The 15,515-nt window shown below is 45.0% G+C and overlaps 1 protein-coding gene across 1 annotated transcript in view; it reads left to right on the top strand.

Annotated features, from left to right (window-relative positions):
* The window catches only part of DNAH7 (dynein axonemal heavy chain 7), a 482,851-nt gene that overhangs the window by 457,347 nt on the left and 9,989 nt on the right, over window positions 1–15,515 (top strand). Inside the window, exon 60 of the mRNA XM_088451023.1 lies at window positions 12,788–12,965. Coding sequence (XP_088307149.1) covers window positions 12,788–12,965 — 178 coding nt within the window. The remainder of the gene's footprint in view (window positions 1–12,787; window positions 12,966–15,515) is intronic.

The following is a 15,515-nucleotide window of genomic DNA, read 5'->3' as shown; positions in this document are numbered from 1 at the left end:
GGGGGGAGGGTTAGGCACCACCAGGGGGAGGTTAAGTTTAGGGTGCGGGAAGGGGGAGTTAAGTTTAGGCACCCACGTGGGGGGACTTAGGGTGAGGCACCCCTAATGTAGGGTTAGGGTTAGGGGGGAGAGGAGAGGGTTAGGTAACTTACCTGATGCAGTCGAGATTTCATGCTCTCGGGCTGACGCTGTCGGGATTTGAACCGGCTAAACAGCTGCCGGCATTTCAATCCCATTCCATATGGAAGCCGTTGCATTTTACATGCAGTTTCACTTTCAACTAAACTTTTAAAGTGCAGTGGTCAGCTGGTGCCCAGCCCACATGGGTATGCAGGTGGTGCTCTGCGTGTAGAAAAGGAGACAGATATAAAATACAGTACCAGGGATGAGTGAAATGATTCAGGTTGAGTCTGTCTGACTCTCATTGGCTGCTAAAACTAAAGGTGCATACACACACAACGATTTTTTGAACGAAAATCGTTCACTTTGTGAGTCAACCGATGAACGATTATTGTTCATGCGTGTTCACATTTGTAGTTTGTAGTTTGTAGTTCAGTCAGACTTGTCAACTCAACGATTTTCATTAAGTTAATATGCAAAAATCGTTTGTAGTTCATAAAAATCGTTCATTACATTTAAATGAACATAGTAAATGAACAACTTTAGTAAACGATTTTAGTTCATTTTTTCAAGGTAGAAAATCGTTTACTAAAATCGTTCATTAACTAAATCGTTGTGTGTGTATGCAGCTTTACACATAGAAGCAATTACAGTCGCACAAGAATGATTATATCCTTTCTCGAAAGTGAGAAACTAACAGAGGCCCTCCTAATATATCATCAAAAAATATTGTTGATGGGTGCTACCACTGACAACTGTATTATACATATAAACACAAATAGAAAAGGAAAAGAAACTGTTGTGCACCACCCATGACAGTTTCTTTTCCTTTACTCTTTGTGTTTATAAAACTAACACACGCCTTTGGATAGTACGGGTGTACTACTCGGCGCCGGCGGCAATGTTTTTGTTACTCTGTAGTGCGGACCGCACTCCAGGCCTGATTCATCATGGAATGCAGTTGCAAAGATGCACGCAATCGGTTGACTGTTGCGTTATGCGTATGCATCGCAGTGTGCATGCGCGAACTAGCCATTGCAAACAGAAATGTGATTGCAAAGGCTACGCAGAGTGATTGACAGGAAGTGCCCTTTGTGGGTGGTGACGGGTGGGGGGGTGGTCGGACGAACGCAGACGTGCCAGTGCGATTCAGTGCCATTGCAGGGGCATGCATAAATTATCCAATGCGATACAAGAGACGTCATAGCGTGCGCATAAGTAAGCAATTCCTGAGTAAGGTCTGGGCTAATTTATCAGATGTTACTCGATGTTACCGGTTGTTTCACTATCTTGATCAAGTATACGGATGTGCGTAAGGGGAAGTGGGCGATGCACGATGCATCGCATGCACAAATACACGCCACGATCTGCATACGCTTACGATGGATAATATGGGCTGCACGTCTGATCATAAGATACGATAGAACAGCGGTGGGAGCGCGCATCGGATCGTATTCCTACCTATATACTACACGATTTCCACACAATGCATCGTACGATGTATCTAAAATCACGCTAGTGTATTGCCAGCATTACTATAGCGCTAGATACAATCTAGAAAACTGCATAACCTTATGTAATAAAAAGAAGAGGCACAGAGTTCACTCATACATCTGTTGTGTACAGCAGTCTGTTTACTGATGCGTGTAAGAATCACTTAGACTTTACTATTTGTCATATAGCTACCAAAATAACAGCTGATACAGATACACAAGACAGATGGCAATTTGTATTATTCACACTGCTTTCACAAAGCACTGCTCAACTGATAAATATTAGCAGCATAAATAATTATCATTTCCATTCCAGTATGCACAGACCAGAGGTTAGCAGCTTTCTCCACCAACACCACTAATAAAATCTACAATAACTAAAATATTGCTACATCTGTGATGTAATTAGCAATAGGGAAATAATAGGTGTTGGTAATTCTCCCCGCAGTTATAAGGACCAATCAATGTTACCTCTACTGCTGTCACTAATTGCAGCTACGATTTGATGAACTTTGTGATAGGTGAACAGGACAAAGGGCCTGATTCAGACCCACTCGCGAGCGGCTGTCCGCTCGCAAGTGGGTCGATGGTCTGCACTGAGCATGCGCACGACGGAGGGAGCTCCGTTGTGCGCATGCGCCAGACGCGACGAGCGAAGGAAAGTCCTTCGCTCGTTGTGTCCGATCAAAGGGGGCGTGCTGTCAATGTTGATTGACAGCACGCCCCCTTTGGTGGGCGTGCCGGGGGCGTGCCTCCCTGACGGGGGCGTTCCCACGGGAACGCCTCCCGTCAGAAGCCGGCCCACTGACATCACTAGTGATGTCAGTGGGAGTGATTTTGGCTCTGATAGAGCCAAAATCACTCCGGAGCTTGCGGTTGAAAACCTCAACCGCAGGCTCCGGCTCGCAATTTCGATGGTCGCGATGGTCTCGACCATCGCGGCCATCAAAAAGCACGCTCGTATAGCCTGTGGGTGGTGACCCACAGCTATACGAGCGTCCAGGAGGACGCTCCATGAAAATGGAGCCCGGCCCTCATTCAGAGCGTGCGCTCTGCTCAGAGCGTACGGCTCTGAATGAGGGCCAAAATCTCTTATGACTAATGTCCCATCCAGTGTTGCTAGTAATTCTGCTAGTGTTTAGTAACTGATAATCTGCTAGGAGACCTTCCAATTTACATTTATTTTATTCACAGAGTAACAATATAGGAACACTAAACATTCCTCATCGATGAACATTTCTGATAGTTTGAAGCTAGCAGCGTATATGCTATGGCCTTACCTAGTGTTCTGTGCATAGCACAAGCCACGATATGTGAAAGTTATACAGAAAATGAAATTCTTAGTATTCTTAGTGAAACAATAATGTGCTATATACACATGATCAACTTTTGTGAGAACAAGTGTGAACCCAAGTGTCCATCGTATAAAAGGGTGCAGGGGGATACAAAGTACCTCAGACTGCTCCTGGAGCTGCAGACTTTTGTAAGGTAATAAGTTCTCTTTGCTTTGATTGTACCTCAGCAGGTGGCCATAGCCTTGGGACCTGCTGTTCACATAAACACAGTGGCATAACTAGGATATTTGGAGCCCAGTGGAAGTAAAAAAAAACTGAGCCCCCTTCCAATATGTGTGCGCTCCGAAAAAGTGGGGGTGGTGACATGCCACAAGGGGGCGTGTCAACATGACACACCAGCGTTTCTCGTCACTCTGGGAACATTCCTTTCGATTCCATATGCACCTTAATGCCCCCAGCAGTAGTGCCCCTCTTACAATGCCCACTGTAGTAGTGCCCCTTATGCAATGTCCCCAGTAGCAGTGCCCTCTGTAGTAGTGCCCCTTATACAGTGCCCCCAGTAGTGCCCCTTATACAGTGCCCCCAGTAATGCACCCTTATACAGTGCCCCCAGTACTGCACCCTTATACAGTGCCTCCAGTAGTGTAGGGCCCCTTATACAGGGCCCACCATAGTGCCCCTTATACAGAGCCCCAAGTAGTGGTCCCCCTATGCAGTGCTCCCAGTAGTGGCTCCCCCTATGCAGTGCCCCCAGTAGTGGCTCCCCCTATGCAGTACCCCTTATACAGAGCCCCCAGTATTTCCCCTTATACAGGGCCGCCAGCAGTGCCCCTTATACAGGCACCCCAGTAGTGGTCTCCCTATGCAGTGCCCCTTATACAGTGCTCCCCATAGTGGTCCCCCCCTATGGAATGCCCCTTATACAGTGCTCCCAGTAGTGGTCCCCCCTGTGCAGTGCCCCCAGTAGTGGTCACCCCAATGCAGTGCCCCTTATTCAGTGGCTCCAGTCTTATGTGGCTCCAATCTTATGTGGCTCCAGTCTTACTACTTATGTAGTGCCCCTTATACAGTGCCCCCTCCTATGCAGTGCCCCCAATAGTGCCCCCTTCTATGCAGTGCCCACAGTAGTGCCCCTTATACAGGGCTCCCAGTAGTGCCCCTTATACAGGGACCCCTGTAGTGCCCCTTATACAGGGACCCCAGTAGTGCCCCTTATACATGGACCCCAGTAGTGGTGCCCCCTATGCAGTGCTCCTTATACAGAGCTCCCAGTAGTGGCCCCTCCTGTGCAGTGCCCTTTATACAATGCCCCCAGTAGTGGTCCCCCCATGCAGTGCCCCCAGTAGTGGTCCCCCCTATGCAGTGCCCCCAGTAGTGCTCCTTATTCAGTGCCCCCAGTAGTGGTCCCCCCTATGCAGTGTCCCTTATACAGTGCCCCCAGTAGTGCTCCCCCCTATGCAGTGCCCCTTACATATATAGAACTCCTCCCTCCTCCCATCCGTCACTATGGGAGACACGTCATGACGTCTCTCCCATCACCCACTGTGGGAACTGGAAGAAGGAGCTCATGAGTGAGCCGTGGGTGCAGCAGCCAATGAAAGTCTGTCTGACTCTCATTGGCTGCTGAAACTAACACACGCCTCTGGATAGTACGGGTGTACTACTCGGCGCCGGCGGCAATGTTTTTGTTACTCTGTAGTGCGGACCGCACTCCTGGCCTGATTCATCACAGAACGCAGTTGCAAAGATGGACGCAATCGGTCGATTGTTGCGTTCTGCATATGCGTATGCATCGCAGTGCAAATGTGCGAACTAGCCATTGCAAACAGAAATGCGATTGCAAAGGCTATGCAGACCCAGAGCAGAGTAATTGACAGGAAGTGCCGTTTGCGGGTGGTGACTGGGGGGTGGTCGGACGAACGCAGTTGTGCCAGTGCGTTTCAATGCCATTGCAGGGGCGTGCATAAATTATCCAATGCGATACAAGATGCCACCTGAGGCGTCATAGCGTGCGCATAAGTAAGCAATTCCCGAGTAAGGTCTGGGCTACTCTGTCCGATGTTACTCGATGTTACCGATTGTTTCACTATCTTGATCAAGTATACAGATGTGAGTAAGGGAAAGTGTCAGGCAGTGTACGCAATGTGATTGCAATCATTAAAACTGCTGATATTATCAACGCAGTTGCGTACGTATAAGCAGAATAGCGAACCATAGTGAATCAGGCCCTCTGTGCGGTTCGCACTACACTGACTTGAAATCACTGTCCTGGACCTTGGTCGGTGGAGCCACCCCTGCGCGCCGTTCCCACTGTGCCCAGGGCACATGCCCTGCACGACCCCCCCTAGTTACTCCACTACATGAACATAATGGATAATTTACTGTTTATTTTATAATAGATCTGCCTTTCATGCAGCAAATCAAATGCATACTGCTTATAAAATGAAGATTTAAAATTATTGGTGGTGGGGAGTTTTAAGTTTGCAAACCCAAAAAACTCATGTTCTCAAGATTTACTAAGAGTCAGTTTTGCTGTCAATTGCAAAGTGATGGACATCGCCAGCGGGTTAGTGTCTAGAAATATAGGGCCTGATTCAGAGCCACTCGTAAGCGCCAGTTTGTTCGCTCCGAGCAATGTTTGCCCAACTGCGCATGCGTACGGATCGTTATACGCATGCGCGAACCAGTCAGTGCGGCCGAAATTCATGTGCTCGCAAAATAGCGAATGCCTGCTAATTTGAGTGACAGGATGAGGCGTATGTGGGTGGTAACAGGGAAAGGTGCTTGAAAACGCGGAGTGAAGATCCATTCGCAGACGTGCTTAAAGGTCAAACCGGGCGTTTTATGGGTGTGCATATTTAAAACAGCAGCGTCATTGCCCACGTCACTGGGTTTTTTTTAAGCCAGAACTGCTCGCAAAATTGTGGTAGCAAAAACCAACCACAAGAATAGCGAGCAGTTCATACCCTGTTCGATGTACTCGATTAATCTAATAAATAGCGGACATGACGTAGGATGCGAGCGGCCAGGGGGCATAGTTTCCCAAAAAACGACCGCAAGTTTTGTCCGCTCGTTCAGACCTAGAGGCGTGAACAGACCGCAAACAGCGAACGGTTCATTTGAATAGCCACCCCTATTTTCAGGACGAGCGAGCGCTAATTGCGTCCGGCTCTGAATCAGGCCCATAGTATTTACTAAGCATTAGGTTTGACAGTCATGTTAAATCTGCCATCAATCCAATCGGTTTTTAAACCATTATCCTGACAACATGGGCGTCAGAACAGTGGGGGAAAGGAGACTACTCGTCCCTCTGAAATATTGGAGAGGGGTGCTTAGAGGAACTTCCTTGCTGGGAACAAACCGAGTCTGTCTACTCCAGAGAAACACCACAGGAGCTGAGAAGCGGTAGAAGTTTCCCAGATAAAGCACATGGCCGTGCAGCCTAATACTACAATGCATAACCCCCTCATCACAGTCCGTGGTGGGACATGTTCTTACTAATGTCTGGATGTCTCAGGACTGGAGTTGAAGACCTGCTTCACAGGCCACCTACTGCACTTTCCTAGACTCTAATGGAAGCAAAACATAGTCATGCATGGACGGGGCTCTAGAACAGCCCTGGCAGCCCACCCTGTGCGAGCTCCATATTCGTGCACACTCACAAAAGGGGCTTGGCCTTGTCGAAAAAAGGGCATGATTAAGTCTCATGGGTGCATGCCACAAGTCACTGGGGCCTTGCCTCATGGCATGCCCCGTCTCTGTGTCCCAGCTGAGCAGAGCGCCAGGAGGTGGTGCTACTCGGCCACGATTTAAGACCAGAACGGCCCATCAGGCCATTCAGGGTTGTGTCAGGGCGGCAGTGTGCATGTCTTCCCCGCCTTCCCCCTTAGGATTCTATCCCCGGGCTGACCAGTCTAGTGCTAGGTGACATTATGGCAGGGGGACCCCACTCTTCGTCTTCCTCCTATAGTGCTGGTTTAGCTGTAGTGGCTGGTTTAGCTTGGTGCCAGTTAGAAGAGGGGGCCATAGGGGAAATAAATAGGGTACACCTATTTTGTTACTAGGTTTAGAGGTCTAGGGTTGGTTATTAATTTGAGATGGACCCACACAATACTTGGGATTAACATGGTTTGGAAAACTGCAGAAAAAAGCAAAACATAGTAAAGATACCCCTAAGGAGGGAACATTTCCATGTATTGCTTATTTCATCCATTGTAATTTCTGGAGCGTGCTTGCTCACCTGGTTCTTTATTGGGTGGGGTCATTACTCCTCCGTACTGATGATTCTATAAGTATTTTAAACTTTGTATGGCATATATATTCTCCCACTGTAACCACTGCAGTGTGCCCAAGGTGTCTGCCTCCTTTGTAGTATGGATGTTACTGCCCATCTTGGGCAACGTGCTATAGAAAAACCATCATATGTTTCGTGCTATTTAGATGAAATGTTGTTTACATAGAAACAGCGTGTCTGACAGCCTCACTAAGGGGTAACGGTATTAAGCCTTCTAAAGAGTGGAAATGTTACCCATAGTAACCAGTCAGCTCCTAGCTAGCATTTATCAAGTGCATTCTATAAAATAAGTAGTGACATGGGGCATATACAATTGGGCGCGAGGTTTAGCGAGGCAAAAACCTTGCGCCCAATTTAGGAGTACCGCGGGTATGCGCGCTCCTGCTACCCACGGTATTCAATTTAAAAAATAGTGGACGCAGGGTTTTCAGCTCTGAAAACCCTGCGCCACGTAAATTAAATTCACGTACCTGGCCAAGGGTCTCCGTGGCTCCCGGTGCTTCCCCTCTCTCTTCTTACTGGAGAGGTGGCTGCTGGGAGTCCTGGGGAACCCTGGGAGGCTCCAGGGGCTCGTGGGAGGGGCAAGGGCTGCTGGGAAATGTAGTTCTCCCAGCGCCCATTCCGGGGGGGCCACTCAAACACCGGGGCGCGCACACACACAGTCACTCATACACACTTACAAGGACCACACACACTACATACTCACCTCGGTTGCTGAAGAGCCGGATCCCGCCGCTGGATGAAGAATACAGCACTTCGGAGGGTGAGTAATTAAGGACTAATTAATCTAATTAGAAACTTCCACTTGCTTAATTAGTCCTAAGGGGGGGTGCCGCCGGGGTCCCAGAGCAAGTCCCACTGATTTTTCCTAAAAATGAAGATTTTAGGAAAAATCACGCTAGCTCTGGAGGTGCGAGTAAAAAACCTCCCGGCAAAATAACAAAAAAAAAAACGCACCAAATTGAATAGCAAAAAATCCGCACCTGCAGGAAAAAAACTTGCAGGTGCGGATTTTTAGTTATTCTCGCACCCAATTGAATATGCCCCATAGTAACAATTTCATCAGGATCTCTCTCTGCATAGACACCAGGTTTTACATTTCTGATTCAGATATTTCAATGTGGCACATATTTATCTTTTATACAGAACTTACCGCTGACTTCTTTTACTTGGATTCGCTAAAGACCTTTGTAAACAATGTGTTAGCACAGTAACTGACTTAGGGCCTGATTCAGCAAGGAATGCAGTTGCTAATATGCACGCAATCAGCGGATTGCGGCATACTGCGCATGCGTGAACAATCCACTGCGATCGGTATGACTACGCAGACTCATCGCAGAGTGATTGACAGGAAGTGCCGTTTGTGGGTGGTAATGGGGGGTGGTCGGCCGAAAGCAGACGTGCCAGTGCGTTTGCACACCGTTGCATGGGCATGCATAAATTATCCACTGCGATGCCTTATGCAGCCTGAGGCCTGATAGCGTGCATGGAAGTTAGCAATTTCTGAGTAAGGTCCGGGCTTGTGCAAGTGTGCGTGAGGATGCGATGGTACTCTATTGAACCGATGTTTTCTCAGTCTTGCTAAACATTACGGATGTGTGTAAGGTAAAGTGAGCGTCCTTATGTTATGCTGCGATGGCATAGCGATCGCAATGGATTAGCATGCTATCGCAGTTGAACTGAGTGCGTAATCGCTATTGCATTCGCAGTTGCATTTCGTAGTGGATCCGGCCCTTAATACAGTCCAGGTTAATTCAGCATACAGTTAGCAATGGGTGTAGAGAGTGAATCACCCAAAACTTGCGAGCCTCAGACAGGGTTTAAAGCATAATTTTAAAGTCTCAGAGGTAGCAACATATTCTTCATCAACGTCTGCTTCTTATACATATGGTGCCCTTTGAGGTCTCTGACGTAACATTTATTCCACCAGAGCCTTCCTCATGGGTAAAGCTCAGATCTCAGACTCTCCTGTGCTAAATTTTTATAGTTGAATCTCCACAACTTATTAAATTAGAACAAAAGGCAAGTTTTGTAGTTTTCTACGTTTTTTAATGTCACTTCTGTTAAAAATATCCTGATTGTAGAATGACATCAAGCTATGATCACACTAGACATCATTCTTGATGTCGGGATGCCTTCTGTCAAAATGCAGACTCTTGCTCCCCAACCCTCCTCACCCTGCACCCTAATCCTCGCCATAAGTGCCTAAACCTAACCCCCCCCCCCTCCCTAGTGGTGCCTAACTCTAACCTCCCCCCCCAAAGCCTAGCCCCTCCCGTGGTGCCTAAACCTAACACTCGGACCCCCCCCTCGGCTAACAGCTAATGTGCCCCGGGGTACTTACGTTCGGCATGGCTGCAGTCGGGATTCCGGTGTCTAAACTGGCGTCAGCATTTCGATGCCTATGTTTAGTCCCGCATCGGGATTTCGATGCCAGGATTCCAACAGCCGGCATTCCGTCCGGTGGTTGAATTACTCCATCCCACTGTTGATAAGAGATGTGTATGTGAGACTGGGATAAAGGATAAGGGTTGGTCCTGCTAATCTGTATGTTTGGCTTCAACATTAAATAATCTCTAAATATTTACAACTTTATGGCGGCCCCCGATAAGTAAGTATTCAACTTGCTGCAAGTAGCAGCGGTGGACACATATTTACCGGAGCAATTCAACATCGCTAGAGGTCGGAGACCGCTAAACCGAAAATCAGCTGTCTCTACGATCTCTTTCCCTACTACTTCTGTATCAGTGAAAGTTAGCACTGCCGAGTCTAACTCTCCAGTGCTAATGCGCCTGAATGAATCGGGCTTCATGCAGGCGCAAAATGCCCCAGCATCTGGCAGATGGAGCCGGACAGGGGTGGACGGATATGAAAGCAGGAGATATCAGTAATAAAATGCACATATTTACCTGCTTTCCAAGAAATTATGTGATGATGCATGGTCCCCTATGGGCCTAATTCAGAGATGTACACAAACCCGATGGTTTATATACATCTACGATGGTTGTGGATCTGTGCATGTGTCTGTGATGACGGTTGCAGTACCCCCTAAGCTGCAGCATGATTGACATGCTGCAACCGTTTGGGGGTGGAGAAGGGGTGGTAATGGGCAGCATTTTCTGGGACTGCTGAAGCTAGTGGCTGCGTTCTGGACACATCTTCACTGACTTCAGCTGCATGAATTCTCCAGTCATTCTGAGTAACCTGGGGGTATTCCGATGATCAATGTTCACACGGATGATCCGATGCTGTGTCTTAAGATGCAGCACCGTATCAGAGAATCCGGCAGGAGGAGTCTATTTACACAAGACGTCTCCTGCGGCATTAAGCATATTGTAGCACAGCTGCTGTAGCTATTTCATCCATCTCTGATTCAGGCCCTATAGGCTTAATTCAGACTTGTACGCAAACCCGATGGTTTCTTACAAGTCTGATGGCGAGTGGACTGCGCATGCGCAGGATCTTTTCTGCGAGATCGCTCGCAGTGCCCCCTAAGCTGCAGCCTGATTGGCACATCTGAAGTATGGTCTCTTTGTAGTAGTTCAATGCTCTCTGCAAACAGCCATTTTTCCAGGACCACTAAAGGAAGCACTTCTTAAAAAAACGTAACTTAGACCCCGACTGCATGACCAACTATAGAGTTAGACCAGTATCAAACCTTCCTTTTCTAGGAAAGGTCATTGAGAAAGTGGTGGTAATGCAACTGGAAACCCGCCTGTCTACCCATGATATTTATGATCCATTCCAGTCAGGATTCAGGAGAAGACATAGCACTGAAACAGCCCTGGTATGTGTGCTTAATGATCTTCTGATGGCAAGAGACAGAGGTGATTGTTCAATTTTAAACCTTCTGGATCTCTCAGCAGCATTTGATACTGTGGACCATGGGATTCTAATTGAGCGCCTGAAAAATTTCTGTGGACTGGATGGCACAGTCCTTAGCTGGTTCAAATCATTTCTCACTGGCAGGTCACAAAGAGTTTCTTCTGGAGTAAACTCTTCATCACCAGTGTCACTTCCATGCGGTGTCCCACAGGGTTCTATACTATCTCCCATGCTTTTTGCAGTATACATGCTACCATTGGGTGAAATAATCAGACATCATGGCCTTGTCTACCACTGCTATGCAGATGAAACACAACTGTACCTGTCCTTTGCTCACTGTACAAAGGACCCAATAACAACCCTAAATTGCTGCCTAGCTGAGCTTCAGGAGTGGATGAGTGCCAGTTGGCTGCGACTGAACCCTGATAAAACAGATATCCTTATGATAGGTCACAGGACAGGGCTACAGCATAGCCAACCAACAGGCGTTACGCTTGGGGGTTCAGAATTACAAAACACTGAACATGTGCAGAATCTTGGTGTTGTCCTGGATAGTGGCCTGACACTTAAACATCAGTTATCAGCCACAATCAAATCCTCATTCTTTTATCTGAGGAACATAGCGAGAATCAAGCACTTAATTCCCTCAGATCTGCCTATAGTCATACATGCATTTATATCATCACGCCTAAACTACTGCTACGCCCTCTACCTCGGTCTCCCAGCAAAAGAATTGCACCGCTTGCAGATGGTACAAAACACAGCTGCCAGGCTATTAACCAACCAGCCCCGTTCCAGCCACATAACACCCATTCTCTATTCCCTTCACTGGCTGCCTGTCAGATGTCAAATTGTTTTCAAGATTGGCTTACTAACTTACAAAGCCCTACATGACCATGGCCCAGGGTACCTGAAGCAGCTTCTGATTCCTTACAGTCCCTCTCGATACTGCGATCTGTTGACTAAGGACTATTAACAGTACCTAGAATCTCACGGAATTCGTCTGGGGGTCGAGCTTTCAGTTTTGTGGCTCTAACCTTTTGGAACTCACTTCCCCGCACAGTTCAAGACGCCTCCACTCTAGAATGCTTCAAAAATAGACTCAAGACTCACCTATTCACCCAAGCATTTCACTAATGTCCCTTGTTTAAGCTTATTTTGTATTTTGTACTGTAAATGTAAAGCACTTTGAGTCCTTTAGGAGAAAAGCGCTATATAAATAAATGTATTATTCTTATTCTTTGGCAGTCTCCCCGACTTGCCCTGGTGACTACTTCTGTGTAATACTCTTTGGGTGTCCCCACCACCTCCCTCCACTGTTATTTATATTGTAATCCTGTATTGTCTCTAATTAAGTGTATTATTCTGTTCCTCTGTGGATTAGCATGTCATACTATGGCAGCATCTCAATGCCTGGTTGTTTTTATTATGCTCATTTTTCTGTTTTGCTGTTGCACATATTTCTTTGCCTTTTTGTTCTGTTCTTTATTTCTTTCTAAAAAAAAACTTCAATAAAAATACTCAATTGAAGTGAGTTGTGGTGAGTATTAAAAGGAAGAACTTGTTTTTCTTGGGATACTGTTATTAACCAGCACACAGCTTGTACAGAATGAATGTGTAGATAACATTATCAGCTTTATCTAGGATTTGCTATTTCTGGATTTTATACGGTTTATGAACAATCACACATTGAAACAGAATACAATTAATTTACTTTTCTCTGCAGTCATTTATATTTTAATTTTTTTGATTTAACACAGGACTGGTATGAAAATGGAAACCCTCCAACCTTTTGGCTCTCAGGCTTTTTCTTCACACAAGCATTTCTAACAGGCGCGCAGCAGAATTATGCCCGCAAGTACACAATTCCCATTGACCTGCTGGGCTTCGACTTTGAGGTTCTAGAAGATAAGGAATACAAACATGCACCTGAGGATGGTAATAAGCAGTCATTGCTGCTTCATAGTCATCATAAGCATCATGTGAAAGGTTTACAATATAGCCAATGTGGTTATACATGCTGTACATGTAGTACAATATAGCCAATGTGGTTATACATGCTGTACATGTAGTACAATATAGCCAATGTGGTTATACATGCTGTAGTACAATATAGCCAATGTGGTTATACATGCTGTAGTACAATATAGCCAATGTGGTTATACATTCCGCTGTACAATATAGCCAATGTGGTTATACATTCCGCAGTACAATATAGCCAAAGTGATTATACATTCCACAGTACAATATAGCCAATGTGGTTATACATTCCGTAGTACAATATAGCCAATGTGGTTATACATTCCGCAGTACAATATAGCCAAAGTGATTATACATGCTGTAGTACAATATAGCCAATGTGGTTATACATTCCGCAGTACAATATAGCCAAAGTGATTATACATGCTGTAGTACAATATAGCCAATGTGGTTATACATGCTGTACATGTAGTACAATATAGCCAATGTGGTTATACATGCTGTACATGTAGTACAATATAGCCAATGTGGTTATACATGCTGTAGTACAATATAGCCAATGTGGTTATACATGCTGTAGTACAATATAGCCAATGTGGTTATACATTCCGCAGTACAATATAGCCAAAGTGATTATACATTCCGCAGTACAATATAGCCAATGTGGTTATACATTCCACAGTACAATATAGCCAATGTGGTTATACATTCCGCAGTACAATATAGCCAAAGTGATTATACATGCTGTAGTACAATATAGCCAAAGTGATTATACATTCCACAGTACAATATAGCCAATGTGGTTATACATTCCGCAGTACAATATAGCCAAAGTGATTATACATTCCACAGTACAATATAGCCAATGTGGTTATACATTCCACAGTACAATATAGCCAATGTGGTTATACATTCCACAGTACAATATAGCCAAAGTGGTTATACATTCCGCAGTACAATATAGCCAAAGTGATTATACATGCTGTAGTACAATATAGCCAATGTGGTTATACATTCCACAGTACAATATAGCCAATGTGGTTATACATTCCACAGTACAATATAGCCAATGTGGTTATACATTCCGCAGTACAATATAGCCAAAGTGATTATACATGCTGTAGTACAATATAGCCAATGTGGTTATACATTCCACAGTACAATATAGCCAATGTGGTTATACATTCCACAGTACAATATAGCCAATGTGGTTATACATTCCGCAGTACAATATAGCCAATGTGGTTATACATTCCGCAGTACAATATAGCCAAAGTGATTATACATGCTGTAGTACAATATAGCCAATGTGATTATACATTCCGTAGTACAATATAGCCAAAGTGATTATACATTCCACAGTACAATATAGCCAATGTGGTTATACATTCCACAGTACAATATAGCCAAAGTGATTATACATTCCACAGTACAATATAGCCAATGTGGTTATACATTCCGCAGTACAATATAGCCAATGTGGTTATACATTCCACAGTACAATATAGCCAATGTGGTTATACATTCCGCAGTACAATATAGCCAAAGTGATTATACATGCTGTAGTACAATATAGCCAAAGTGATTATACATTCCACAGTACAATATAGCCAATGTGGTTATACATTCCGCAGTACAATATAGCCAAAGTGATTATACATGCTGTAGTACAATATAGCCAATGTGGTTATACATTCCACAGTACAATATAGCCAATGTGGTTATACATTCCACAGTACAATATAGCCAATGTGGTTATACATTCCGCAGTACAATATAGCCAAAGTGATTATACATGCTGTAGTACAATATAGCCAATGTGGTTATACATTCCACAGTACAATATAGCCAATGTGGTTATACATTCCACAGTACAATATAGCCAATGTGGTTATACATTCCGCAGTACAATATAGCCAAAGTGATTATACATGCTGTAGTACAATATAGCCAATGTGGTTATACATTCCACAGTACAATATAGCCAATGTGGTTATACATTCCACAGTACAATATAGCCAATGTGGTTATACATTCCGCAGTACAATATAGCCAATGTGGTTATACATTCCGCAGTACAATATAGCCAAAGTGATTATACATGCTGTAGTACAATATAGCCAATGTGGTTATACATTCCACAGTACAATATAGCCAATGTGGTTATACATTCCACAGTACAATATAGCCAAAGTGATTATACATTCCACAGTACAATATAGCCAATGTGGTTATACATGCTGTAGTACAATATAGCCAATGTGGTTATACATTCCGCAGTACAATATAGCCAAAGTGATTATACATTCCGCAGTACAATATAGCCAATGTGGTTATACATGCTGTAGTACAATTTAGCCAATGTGGTTATACATTCCGCAGTACAATTTAGCCAATGTGGTTATACATGCTGTAGTACAATATAGCCAATGTGGTTATACATTCCGCAGTACAATATAGCCAAAGTGATTATACATTCCGCAGTACAATATAGCCAATGTGGTTATA

This window comes from Taudactylus pleione, unplaced genomic scaffold (genome assembly GCF_031769625.1).
Source record: "Taudactylus pleione unplaced genomic scaffold, aTauple2 ptg000536l, whole genome shotgun sequence".
In the NCBI taxonomy this organism is placed as follows: domain Eukaryota; kingdom Metazoa; phylum Chordata; class Amphibia; order Anura; family Myobatrachidae; genus Taudactylus; species Taudactylus pleione.
The sequence above is the reverse complement of the archived record's forward strand: the minus strand, read 5'-3'. Positions and strand labels throughout refer to the sequence as shown.